The sequence below is a fragment of the Plectropomus leopardus genome, chromosome 5 (genome assembly GCF_026936395.1).
Source record: "Plectropomus leopardus strain MGB_pleo_1.0 chromosome 5, ASM2693639v1, whole genome shotgun sequence".
In the NCBI taxonomy this organism is placed as follows: domain Eukaryota; kingdom Metazoa; phylum Chordata; class Actinopteri; order Perciformes; family Serranidae; genus Plectropomus; species Plectropomus leopardus.
In genome coordinates this window covers 17,753,778-17,767,624 of record NC_142180.1, presented here as the reverse complement: position 1 = coordinate 17,767,624, position 13,847 = coordinate 17,753,778, and the positions used below count along the sequence as shown (strand labels likewise).

The 13,847-nt window shown below is 38.9% G+C and overlaps 1 protein-coding gene across 5 annotated transcripts in view; it reads left to right on the top strand.

Moving 5' to 3' along the window:
* Window positions 1–86: 86 nt before the first annotated feature.
* Window positions 87–13,847, top strand: part of camsap2a (calmodulin regulated spectrin-associated protein family, member 2a) — a 56,756-nt gene continuing 42,995 nt past the window's right edge. For all 5 annotated transcript variants that reach the window (XM_088077647.1, XM_042515739.2, XM_088077646.1 and 2 more), the window contains exons 1-2: window positions 87–709; window positions 6,121–6,380. In XM_088077647.1, the coding sequence (XP_087933773.1) occupies window positions 571–709; window positions 6,121–6,380 (399 nt within the window). In that variant the 5' untranslated portion in view covers window positions 87–570. The remainder of the gene's footprint in view (window positions 710–6,120; window positions 6,381–13,847) is intronic.

Here is a 13,847-nt window from a genome sequence, read left to right as displayed (position 1 = left end):
AAATACAAAATAAAATAGCCCCATGACAAAAGTGTTCCCGATATTACTGAATGTACCGTGTGCGCATGCGCTCTGTCCAACAAAGGTGCTGGGCTTGGAGAGCCACGGTGCGGCAGGAAAACCGCACCACGGCACCAAAGGATAGGAAAGAGGAGGGAATGGTTATCCATACAAGAATACATGGACATAAAAGGGAGAAGCCGTCTGCTTCCAAAGAACCCAAACAATGGAAATATATCTGTTTCCATTCCAGCTGAAGACCAGTTTTTCATTTGAAATCCAAGGAAACCTTCCCAGCTTGGTCTGACGAAGCCCATTTCAACTGATAGACAGCAGTATGGATGAAAGACGCAAAGACTAGCAACTCATTGTGTTAGCGAGACTGAATAAGACGAAAAAACCGCAGTCAGTTTTGTATTTTATGACTGAAAAGAGCCGTCAGCAGTCTGCGGGAAGACGCCGCATCTCATCATTTTACAACCGTTTGTTGTTTTCCAAGAAATTCCAGTAGTGGGATGCTTTCGCGTTGTGTCGCTTCATAGGGTTCAAGAATTCAATTCAGGGAGAAATATGGGTGAAGTTCAGGATATCAGGGATGTTAAGAAGACCTTTGTTGCTCCAGCAATAAAGTCTTTTGAGCACTATGACCTCTCCCGAGCCAAAATCTGTTGCAGTCTCACATGGCTGGTGGCCAAAGCATACGGGACAGGTAGGTGCATTATTGTACCTCAGTATAATTAGCTGCACACTGCATGAATAGTTTTGTTTTTGAAATGCATGTTTGTCAGTATTTTATGGACTTACTGCGGAAATTGATGCAAAACGTGTAAAATATGCTTGTAGCAAATTGTAAAAGGCACCAAAACAAATACATAAACGTATCTGCTTTACACTGCAGAGACTCACAGACTATACTGTATATCCCATATGAACCTATCATTGAATACCTCAGGCAGAATTCCCTTCTATCACAGTGATTTTCCATCAGAGTAAAACCAAACACCGTTGTTTTGTGTTGCCCATTGCGGAGCATCTGAAATGAATTGCCCATTGGAAAGACAGTAAATATTTTCCCTAGAGGAAAGATAAAACGAGTTCCCTTTGCTGGATCCCAATGATCAATAAATCTGTTGTCCTACTTAATGGAAAGGGAGTATTCAGTCAGTGTAGAAACGTGGAGATAAGGTGTCCCAAATGATGTCACCTTCAGGGAACCGCATCCAAATTTTGAAAGAGAAGCATCATATGAGATATTTTTAATACATTGTCTGCAGGATTTACAACACAAATGATGTTAACGGTAATTTAAGGTGAATGAAAAGGATCGCCTAGTCAGCAACCTTCCTAAGACAAAAATCAATAGTACTTTAAGAAATATTTGTTAGCCTAATGCTTTTTCTCATGGACCCTCACATCAGTTTCTTAATTCTTGTGTATGACATGGCATTGTGTATTTCCTTTAGAATATTAATGAAAGGGTACATTTTGATTTGCAATGAAAAAGTAGTGAAAAGTGGGTTTCTTTTTAGCAGTATTAAAATTGACTACCACGGTGAACACATTTATTCTTTGAATTGATTTTAAACCTTGATAAAGACCTGCTTGCATCTTAAAAATTGAAGCAATGTTAATGCAGAGAATGTATGCATACATGGCTCTATACCTCTGAATCGCCACCCACATTCACACTCAGTGCAGTGAAAACAAAATGGCATTTCAGTCTGATTATCTGACTACTATGGGTAATGTATAGACTGAGGGGAGGGTTGTAACACGGTGGCTCAGAGGATCATCAGCTTCCTAAGGCTCAAAACTGATTCAAAGCGGCCGATGTGTGGGTTGGAGATGGAATATCTTTTACCAGCGTCTTGTTGTTCATGTTCGACTCCTGCAAAGCACTGCTGCCAAGAAAATGCAAAATTTGTCACTCTCTAAATGATTAAAATCAATGCTTTTATAACATTTTAGTAATTTTATGATGAATTGAATTTGGATGGGCTTTCATCGACAGTATTGAACATGTAATATGTATTTGATTGAGTTTGTGTCAGTCTGAGCTCAGATGGATGGATGTTCTCTTTTATAATTTACCAAAGTTGATATGTTGGACATATAACTTTGATCACCCTCTGTTGTCCATCAGTAGAAATTACAACAACATTGATTTACAGTACAAGTTACTCTTCATTACAGCCCCTGTCATATGATTGCAGTTTTAAGATATGGTGGTTTGTTACAGACAAGCACACATTTAAGTCAGATTTTCACAGAACAAGTGGCAGGTATTTGTTAGAAATGTCAATTGAAGAGATTTTTCTACTTGAGAATGTGTTCTTAGCCTTTAGAGTGGAGATGTGCCAAAATTTGATGTCTGTCATTTAGTTATGGCGTAGCTTTTCACTCTAAAGCAGCTAAATATGTACATATAATGAGTGGAAACTGGATGAGCTTTGCAATAGGAACCATGCAGCTATTTTAGAGGGGATGTCCCTTAAAACTCTAGACAAGTCCTTAATGCTCATGGAATTCATGCTATGCTAAGTGACAGAGTCAGGGCTGATAAGGTGGCATCAGTGAACAAAGATGCATAACAAGATCACTTTACTTCTGAACGATTAGTGTGGAAAAACTGGTACGACTGGCATCATGCTTTTACCCTGCATAGCCCTGGAGCAACAATTAAAGGTGCAATGCACAGTCCCTAGACAAAATTAAAGAATGATTGTGATTAAAAAAGTATTTCACCACAATCACTAAATTCAAGTAATTTCTATCTTACCACTGACACTGCTCATTTGTAAGTTCTGATTAATCTACATTTTTTATGTATTTAGTTAAGAGCATATGATAAAAGATGTCCTGCTACAAAAACCTAATTACACATTTAGCACAATGAAAATTTCATATATGCTTTAATCATATCAAAAGTAGCTCAAGCAGGATACGTTTCTAAACACTGATAGTGTCCTAATTTTGCTTTTAATTCCCATGTGGCATATCTGAAGCATGCAAGCCACATTACTGTATATAAACTTTTTCCAGTGGCGCTATTACAGCAACCCAGTGTTACTTGAATCAGAGTTGTAGTTCAGCCAACTTGACAGATGCCTGAAGAGACGCATCCAATCATTCGAAACATACGTAACAGAAACAAAATATGCTCCAACATGAAGAAATGAGCAGCAGATTGGGTTAAAATGATAGCCAGTGGTATGAATGAGGCTGCGCTCCATTCACTTACACTGAAGTGGCAATGGTTTTTGTCCACAGCTTAGTCCTATGGCAGTTACTTTGTGAAGGGCCTTGAAAATACATTAGTGTGCAGATAACCAAGTCTCAATTTAACACAATTTAAAGTGGGAGCTTTTGAGAATGTTTTCTCTCTGCCAGACTTGCTTCAGAAATGGAATCACCTCATTGAAATACATGTTTTTCATACAGGCTGAGCATATATTTGAGATGCTCAGCCGCTGTGGCGAAAAACTCCTTTATCTGTCATTTGATGGTGGGTGGGAAAAACAGAATTATGTTCAGAAGCTGACCTCTGATCAGGGTCCTCCAATCACAGTTTCCTGTTGCAATTTTTATGACTAAGAGTAAGAAGTACAAGAAGATAAAAGATAATGCAAGAATTCAGCACAAAAAACATCCATTAAATTGGTCGTCTAAATAGCTTTTAACAGATGAAACAGCCATGGCTCAGTAACAGACTCATAAATGCAAAGTGCAGGACCTGAAATAAACTAAGACAATCCATGTATTAGATTGGTTCGTGTTCTGTCCTTTTTAATTCATTCTATTCTTCATTTTGATCCTCATTACTTTAGTTATTACAGTACTATAATCTTAATATTCATTTGGGCTTAAACACAAAAGCTCTAAAATAACCAACACAGCCCCGTTTGTATGAACAGTGTGGATAAAATAATATTCTGCTGTAGCCACAGAGAACATTATTCCTTGCACTGAGTTGTATTAGCCCAGCGAACATGAGATTCCTTGCAGAATCCTCTGCGTATTATCAATCAGCACTGAATGAAATGGGCTGATTCCAAAAATACAGCTCTCCAGAGAGAGCATGCAAGAAAGAGAGAGAGCCAGCTCTTCTCCAGATCCCTGCCTACGCTGCTCTGAATACTTCACATGCATCTGCCTCATTACACCAATGCAGGAGTGCATGAAGAATATGATGTCTAGTAGATGCAAGATGTAGCCTATGCAGCAGATGATCTGTTGCAGGAAATATTATCAAATACTATCTGACAGCAGCACAAATTGATACTAGTGTTTAATGCATGATGAGAGAATTCACTGTGATCAGAAGCAGCCCTGTTTGAATACTGGCTAAAATGTTGGGGTTAAAGTAAGAGCAGTGCTCCCCACATTCCCTTTATGAGTATTTAACAGGTGCCCTTATTCAATGCATTACATTCTAAACAGCAGTGGTTTAGCTCAGTTAAACTTTTGTGAATGTGAAACAAGGTTTCACAGACTTTGATGCATCAATAAAACCTGGGGTATGACAAATGAAATAATATGAAAGGATAAATCACTGGAGTCGATTTTATACATAATGTTTGATCAAAAATGAATCTGATGAAATGATTGCACATTCACTTTTTCTTGCTGCAGTGATGTCTGTTGATTGGTGTGAACCCTGCTCTTGCAGTTATTCAACTAGAGTTGTAAGAGTAATGTGATATTTAATTAAGCTCAGTAAACAGAGCCACGATAAGCATTGCTAACTCCGTAGTCTTTAATACAATACAATACAATTAGTGACAACATGAACCAAGGTCTGCAAACAAAGGCAGGCAAAACTGGGGCTTCAGAACAGCCTGCATGTTGAAAAATAACAATAAATATAATGCAATTTATAAATTTCCTGAGCAATATTCCAACATGCTACGAGCTCCAGGCCTGTAGCTCAACATGACCTCTGGCCTCCCTGTGGAGGGTGAATGGGGAGGACTGGAGAAAAGATGAATTTCTTTGTTTGGATCAATAACAGGACTTACAGGAAAAGGATATACCCTAAATAGCTGCTTCTGCTGTTGTCTGCATTTCTGTTCCATAGTCACACAGAGTCCCACAGATGACCTTGTTGATAATGGTCACTCTAAGCAGGTGATTCATTGATTTTTTTGTGTGTGTGTGTTGGAGGATGGGCAGCACTGTCGGAAATGAAAAGCTGTCACCACAGATGCTACATTTCTCTCTGCACACATCCAGGCAGTGATCAAAATGTACATCTTTTCTCCTGCTGCTGACACAATGATGAGCTCTGCATCTGGAGTGTGTGCAGATGTGTTTTAATGTCTTCACACAGCAGCAGCATCTCATTTGAAACCAGTTAATCATTTTTTTAAATCTGTTGTAGGGAGAAGATTTACATTGGCCCGGCTCTCACTGGCATTTTTTGTACAGTTGCCATACTTAGTTTTAGTTTCAGTTGCCATACATCTTTTCAAGCAATGGATTATAAGAAATGCTTTCTAGCTAAGCAAATACTGGCAAGAAAGGTACGAGAAAAGAAGCAATAACAAAAAAGCTGTGTTTTTGAATTATTTGTGGACTATCCCCTTGCAGTGCACTTGCTTAAGGTGATGTGCACACACACACATACACACGCAGGCTCCCTCTTTGATGAGGCAGGCAGTGAGAGGGGTGTTCCCAGGGAGCTGGAAGCTGCAGAGATACAGACAAGATGAATTGATCGGGTTCCACTCTTCCCGCAGTTGCTATAGCAACGCTGAGGTCTATCCACACATATCCACGTCAAGATATTGTCAAAGCATGGCAATGGAAAATGAAGCAGGCCTGCCAAAAGATGGCAGGAAATCTATGCGCTGAGTGGAATACCTTCAAAAACAAAAGCCAAACTCTTTTGCAGGTTATCAGCTTAGATTTTTCACTTTTTTATTCCAGGTTTGCTACAGGATTCATATCATTCCTTTTGAAAAATGGGTTAAAAGCATTGCTTTTGTATTTCTCCTGCCCTTATCCTGAACTTGCATCTGAACTTTTTTTTTTGTTACTTACTTACAGTAGTTCAGCCACTTTAGAAGTTTAGAAGTTATTAGAATCTCAAAATCCCTCTTTCTCCCATCCATCATACAGACAGCATCCCAGCAGACTTGAAGGACCCCTTCTACACAGACCAGTATGAACAGGAGCACCTGAAGCCTCCAGTGGCCAGCCTCCTGCTGTCTGCAGACCTCTACTGCAGGGCCGGTAGTCTCATCCTGAAGAGCGATGCTTCCAAGCCGCTGTTGGGCCATGATGCTGTCATTCAGGCGTTGGCTCAGCGTGGACTCTACGTCACTGACCAGGAGAGACTCGTCACGGAGAGGGATCTTCGAAAGAGGCCTCTGCAAATGGTAAGAGAGCTCTGTAAAACTTTTTTTTTTTTTAAATGTCAGGGGTGCTTACAAGATTGAAGTTGGGATATACTGTACAATCATAATGTGGTGACTTTGTACTCAAAAACACAACATTTTATGTCAGATTGGTCATCACAAGTAGGAATTCATCCAATTCTATTTTGAGTATTCCCAGCAGTAGAATTTGACACCAGTCACGTACCATACAGTGATAGTAACTTTCCTTTGCCTCAGTCCCTGAGGCATATTTCATGCATCTTTCCTCATTCCTTCATTCCACTCTGCTTGGCTTTTGAACTTTAGTAAACCAGGAAAGAGGGCACTCAGGAGCAGCAAGGTGACAGGAAGCTGTATCCATATTCAGAGGGGCATATGGTCGCTTATTGTATAGTCTTTAGGATGATTGCTGGAGGGCAACCATTTAGATATTTTTATGTGTTTTTTTTTTTCTTTTTTGTCTTTAATGCTATTCTGTTGACTCTTAAGAACTTGTGGATGCAAGACATATTTCCATGAAAACGGACAATGAAGTATCATCTTAACCTTATCTTATCTTATCTAATTTACATATTTTTGTTTGAATGCGCTCGTACACAAGTTGGTTGCCCCTGTGTGTATGCACACTGTGTGCATCCTAACTAAATTCTGACTGCATGATGTACTGGTCAACTAAGTTTTGCACGGCTTTTGCAAATCAAATCTAGTATTTTGCTGTGCTAATGTTGCCTCAAGTCAATTCTATTTTATTGTAAGTTAGCACTGGTAGAGCTGAATAAATAGAAATAGAAAATGGATTAAACAGACCTTAATAAATTGACCTTCAGGCTTAGTGCTGATAGTGATCAGTGAAGCTATTCTGCAGCATAATTTGTAAAATGTTTTTCCCTGTGGTCATTCAGTTGAAAGTGGCCAACCACATTGATTGCTGAAATTAGGTTCCCATCTACTTTGCATTGTGCGCTTCAAAATCACTTCAGTAGTGTCAAAATCACACTTGTTTTTAATGGCTAATTACTCTGGATAATTGTTTTTTATTACAAACATTTCATCAAAAAAATAATAATACAGAACCACTACAGCGTAATAAAATAGTGCATCAAACCAACAACATAGGTAATCAGTAAAAATGGTACAATTTGAAAGAGATGTTTTGCAGATGCAGTTTTTTTGAGCCTGTCTGTGGAATAACACAGGCAGACATAGACCTTGAGGCATTCACTGCCCTGTATGTGTCTGTCATTTCTCACCATCTTTATAGCTCATCTGTCTTTGTGTTGGAGCTCAGCTCAGAGATAACTTTGCAGGCATCCTATTGAGTGAGAATGAGAGATCCTCTTTATTTGGGGGCAAAGTCTCAATAGGAAGCTTTATTGCTTCAGTTAATTGCAATTGAGACACAATTAGCACACAGTTTGCCTGCAGTCTGTTTGTAGAGTCTTGCTGGTTTTAATTTCCTTTCTATGCTAATTCAGAAGTTATTTAAGTTTTGTTGGGGTTTACATCTTGATCACTTTGTTTAGTGAGGACAGCAAGTATTTATAGTACATGCTTATCTCATGTTTTGTATATGCGCGCATGTATATACATTAGGCTGGTCTGCAGGAGCACTGACTTATTTTTTCAGTTTATTTTCCAGTCCGCAGCTGAGTAAGAGTTTTACACTTGATTTTAACCCGTCACAGTTTATGACTGAGTGGTTTGCCAGAGAGCGACAGTGTGTGTTTGTGTGTTTGAGCATGACTAAAGAGGTTGTTGTGAATGTGAAAAATAGCTGCTAGAAGAGTGTGACACTGCCTTCTGCCATTTGACTTTCCTATCTTCAGTTGTTCCGTCTTTCATCCTTATATTATGCATCCCTCCTTCCACTCTTCCCCCTTTGCCGATGCTGTTATAACACTCTCTGTCTTCCCTTTTGCTTGTCTCCCTCCCTACCTGTCTTGATCTTCAAGCCATAACATTGCCCAAACACCTATTTTTCTTCAATCCCTTTTTGTTCTCATTAACTTACTTCATTCCCAAGTCTTCCCTCCATCTTTACTCAGTCTTCCATTTCTAACATTCTTCCAATCCTTTTTCTTATATCATCAGTCACTTCCATTAAATTTACCTTCCCTTGCATCATATAGCATTAGATCTACAGCATCAAGATCTGATAAATCCTGGAGGTTTAAAAGCGCAGTCGCACCGATACTAAGGAACTAGTGGTGACAAAGGCTGACTGTTCCATTGCCTCACGTCACCTGTATATTGGCCAAAAAGCTGCACTTAAACACACCACATACACTATAGCCAACAGCCAACTAGCAAGTATGTTCTGCACATGTGTGAGAGGAAATTACTCTCCAAACCAGCAGGCAGCAGCAGTCTGTATTTGTCATTCAAACCCGAAGACCAACAGGACGGATTCAAGACATAGCACATTAAAAACACAACCTGATGTTAAAAGAACAAATTATATTCATGGTGCACCATCAAACAATGACACAAACAATTGTGAATTGTTTCTCTTTTTATGCACTGAGCTGAACTGCCAATCAGAGTTATTTCATACACTGATGATCTCTGCCGGCTTGGACGCCAATACAACATGACGAAAAAAAGCCACCATTGACAGATAGCCGATCATCAGCTTGGTGCGTCAGGGCCCTAATTGTAGTAGCCTAAGTCATGTTATATGGACTGGCCAGTGTTTTATTATTATTATTAATTTATTATTAATTATTATTATAATTACTACTACCACTACTACTACTACTACTACTACCATTATTATTATTATTATTATTATTATTATTATTATTATTATTATTATTATTATTATTATTTCTTTACTTAAAAAAAAAGAAGTTTATATTAGATGAGAAATCAAAAAGATGTAAACATTACTCACTTGAGACAGCTCATGTGGATTGTCTGCTGCACATTGGAATGACAGCTCAGGAGGGGGATCATCTATTATTCATCAACTGCTTCAACTTAAAGGTTGACGAGGTGGCCATCAGCTGTCCAGGCACAGCTCTGTGGGGGTGTGCAGAGTCTGCAAGAAGAGCAGGAGAAAAGCATTTCTTCTACTGCTTTAATGATTTGAAATGCTTGCCGAAAAGGAAATCATCACTGCTTTAACACCTGAAGCAGACTGTAAAAGAACAAGAGACATAGCACGTACCTGCAGTTCTAACTGGTAAGCTGCTCTGGATAAGAGCAGCAGCAATGTCATTAAATGCTGCCTCATTGCATTTCAAGCTAAACGTTTTTTTGGAACTCAGCACTTTGCATAAGGTAGAAGAATTTTCAGTATAAGCAACTTCGGTGGATGTTCGAGTGGGCTTTAATAGGTCAGTCAGCAGCAGAGTCAGATGCAGCTGATGTCTTGTCTGACACATGTCATAACTGAGAACATTCGCTGACATTTTCACATGGTTGCCAAACTGACTTCGCATTTTAATCATATTTTTTCTGTCCTTCTTCCTCTCTCTGTCACTATTCTGCCCACTCATCCTTCTGTCTTCGGCCATGTGACGGATTCCCACATGTGAAGATGATCGCAGTAACCGCCCACTCAGTCGCCTACACACATTCTGTATTGCTGACGCTCTCCTCCACCTGTAGTGCTCGCAGAGAATGAGGGAGAGATGTGGAGGTGGGCTGAGGATCTGAAAATATTATTCTAGCACTACACATTACAGCCCACATGACGCACCGCTGTGCAAGTATTATAATAGCCAAAAATTCATTATCAAAAGGCTGTAATTGCTAAGTTTAATAATGCAAGTTCTCAATTTTGTTCTCTTCAAAGTCCCACTGCTGTGTGATGAGCTTTCTTCATTCTCATTGAATGGAAACTCTGGGAGAATGGATAATTCATTTTCAAAACACACAAGGAGCAATCGTACAAATGTGTACAAGGAAATGAGTTGCATGTCAGTTTCTCTCAGATTGTTTCTGTGCAGCTGTGGTCAGAGAGAAAACGAATTATCAAAGATGGTAACGAATATCATCTGATAAACATAATTGAAACAAAGACCAGTGTCTTGACTTGATGTTGATCCTGATCTAACTCTGCTGCTATGGAGACGCTACAATGAGTGGGATGACAATGACATCAAAATTCAGTAAAGCCAAGAATCTAGATGATGAATGAAAACGAAGTCTGTGTTTGTGTCTGCATGAGTGTCTACGCATACGCATGAGTGGAACTGTGTTGTAAAGTGTGTACAGAGTGTGTGTCGTCATCTAGGAGTCTAATTGCACAGTGTAGAGCAGCGCAGAACTGCTCCTTGCTGCAGGGATGCGAGGCTGGATACAGAGAGAGTGATTAATGTATAGAAACAGTGGTTGGCATTTATTTTACGTAATATACCCTGGGTTTTTTCTGTTTTTGATCAACATGAACACTCTTCAGAAATGTCCCACATTCATACAGCCTGCTAGATACTGAGCAGCCCCACTGGAGCACCGATGGTTAATTGCCTTGCTCAAGGGCACCTCAGCAGTGATAAGGATAATGGGACAAGAACAGCTATTTTTCCCATTCACTGGATTCAAATTGCAGTTTCAAAGAGGCGGGATTGTTTTTTTGGATTTGAGTATATGGCTTAGGTGTTAGTGAAATGTTGTTCATCCCCAATACTTATTACAATATACTATACTTCAAGTACAAGAGATTAAATCCAATCTTTTCTTGGGAAAATGTAGCAGTATCTCAGACATGGACCACCTCACATGGAATAAAGACATCAGCTAAAAATACTGATAATAATAAAAGGGTATACACAATATTGATTTTTTTTGCAGATATCTAATATGCAGATATAAAAAAAGGTCAATAACTGATACCAATATATCCACCTTCATTCTCACCTAATTTTAATGATCATCACATCTCTTCAGAAGTGGAATTAACATCATATTCTGCATACTCTTATTGTGATGGCCCACCAACAGATGGACACATGAAATACAATGCTTTTTCATCTAATATTCATTGATTAGGCAAAATAAATCATTTTGGCTATTAGCAGAAAACAGCACGTTGGCTGTTGGCGATATTTCATTTCAATGCCAATATCTGCCGATACCAATGACATGCCAATATTAATCTGCATTTCTAAAAAAATAAATAAATCTGAAATAAAGTGTTAATATTAAGGAAGAAATAACAGTCACCTCTTCAAACAACAATACCAAAAATGTAGTAGGTGTGGTTATTGTTCAGTCCATCATCTACTTAATGAATTGATAACATGTTGAAATTCGCCTTACTGATCCCGCTTAGCAGTTTTCTGGCGAAAGATCATCCATAGCATAGTATCTTCAGGATGTACTCTTTACTTCCTTGACCTCATCGTGGCGAGGATCAATGATCCTCAAGGCTGCCGAACCTTGAGTATCACAGCTTTAATATTTAACATAGCTGCAGTAAGTAGGTCATGTTGCTGCCAAGACTTTTTAATGTGGAGTGTAAATCAGATACTATCATCTATCCATGTGCTGTGAACTACAGAGAGTAAGAGCCATCGGCCCTTATATGGTTTCTGAGTTGCTTTATGGGCTATAAGAGTGCTGTGTCTGTGACTATATGTCAAAAAGACCTTAACACAGACAGTTTTATAGTCACATCTATCTAAGAGTATGCCTTCAAATCCAACATTAATGGCAAACGTGCCTGTAATGTGCACATGAACCACTTTATTCTGTAGTTCTTGTTGAAATCATGCTGCTTTAGAATGAAAGCATTGTGGATTTTTTGTGGGCTTTATGGCAAATTAAGTACAGCACCATTGTAATGTGGAAGCAGCTACCATGGTGATTTTCTACTCTGTTGTTTTTTAGTCGTCATCTATTTAAAGTGCCAGTCAGAGTCAAACAAAAGAATAAAAAGAACAAATTCACTTGCAGAATCACAACTTTCACAACAGTTACTCACCAAGTGTTACCTTGATTTTGTGAACATGTTTTTCTTGCAAGCATTCTTCATCGGTTGACGTATACAGGGTCAGAATTTAACAACAGCAAAACTGTATCAAAACATCAGTTTAAAAACTCACACAACTCGTGCAGTACAATGCAAGTCTCATTTATACTGTAATATTCTCAGTCCTTTCCAAATACACACATTTTCACTATAACCTTGTGATTTAAAATGCTGAAGTGCAAGCAGTCTTAAGCGGGGCTGAGTACCATGCCTGGGCACAACATGTGTAAGCATGCGAGAAACACAAAGTTTATTATTATATATAGTATTTATAGTATAGTAGTATATATGGTTATTATTACTGCTTAATAATGTTATAATTTGTCGATATCAACTGTTCCCCTATGCAGATATAATGAGTTGAAACATTAAAAACGAGGAATCAATTAGCAATTTAAGTATGAAAACTCAGTCAGAAGCAAATTAATCCCAAAGAGTATGAGTACAAAGACAAAGATACATCAAATATTTTGAAAAAAATTAAATATTTAAACAATATCAGAAAATACTGTCAACAATGTAATAAAAGCAGTGTGGTAAGCATCAGTCTATATTCATCAGATGAGGGCAGGCTGTTTCTAATATTGTGTTTTGGATGTAAAAGTTTGATATAAAAATGTAAACAATCACTATATGTTTAATATATAAATATGCCTATATTTATAGTTAGAACATTAAAAAACATGTACAGTTCAATTTTTCTGTGTGGCTGATTGATTCATCAACTGTACAGCACAGATGAATAGAGGTGAATACACTTCCTCCCATGTTCCCTCTCTTCTGCTTCCTCCATCACAGCACAACCCCTATTGGGCAGGCGCTCTGTTTCCATGGTTACACTCCAGTAGGCAGGGTGTGTGTGTAGGTGGGTGCAAGAGTGGGGGTGCTTATGCTTGCATATGTCGTATGCGCAGTCTGTGCTTGTATGTGCAGCTATGTGCAGTGAGAACACTGCCGCGCTCTGAGGCAGAGAATACTGAAATGCTGGATTTGTGCAAACAGGCAGATGGCATTTCTAAGACACAGACAGAGGTACACACACACACACACACACACACACACACACACACACACACACAAACACACACACACAGTGAAGTACAGAAAGCTAACCTGAGTGCTAGGCAAAAAGACAAAAAAATCCCAACATCAAACTAGCCTCCTCTGTTCTTATCCTCTCCCTTTGCATTTGATCTTATGAACAAAGACGAGCTGAAGCAGCAGGGTGGAAGGGAAGCCCATCCAAGTACTTTCTGTCCTCAGCTTCAGCGAAGTCACAGCCAGTGAGTTCTGCTTAATGCCAGCGGCAACTCCCAGGCAGCACAGTATGGATGGGTAGGCAGCAGGCGCATTATGTTATGTCCTGAGTCCTGAGCATCTTCCTGTAGTGGCTAGAGTTAGACTGTTTTTTAGGCCGATATTTTTCATTCATGAATTTAATATAGAGATTTTTTAAAATCTATTAAGACAAAAACAGTAATGCTGAGTCC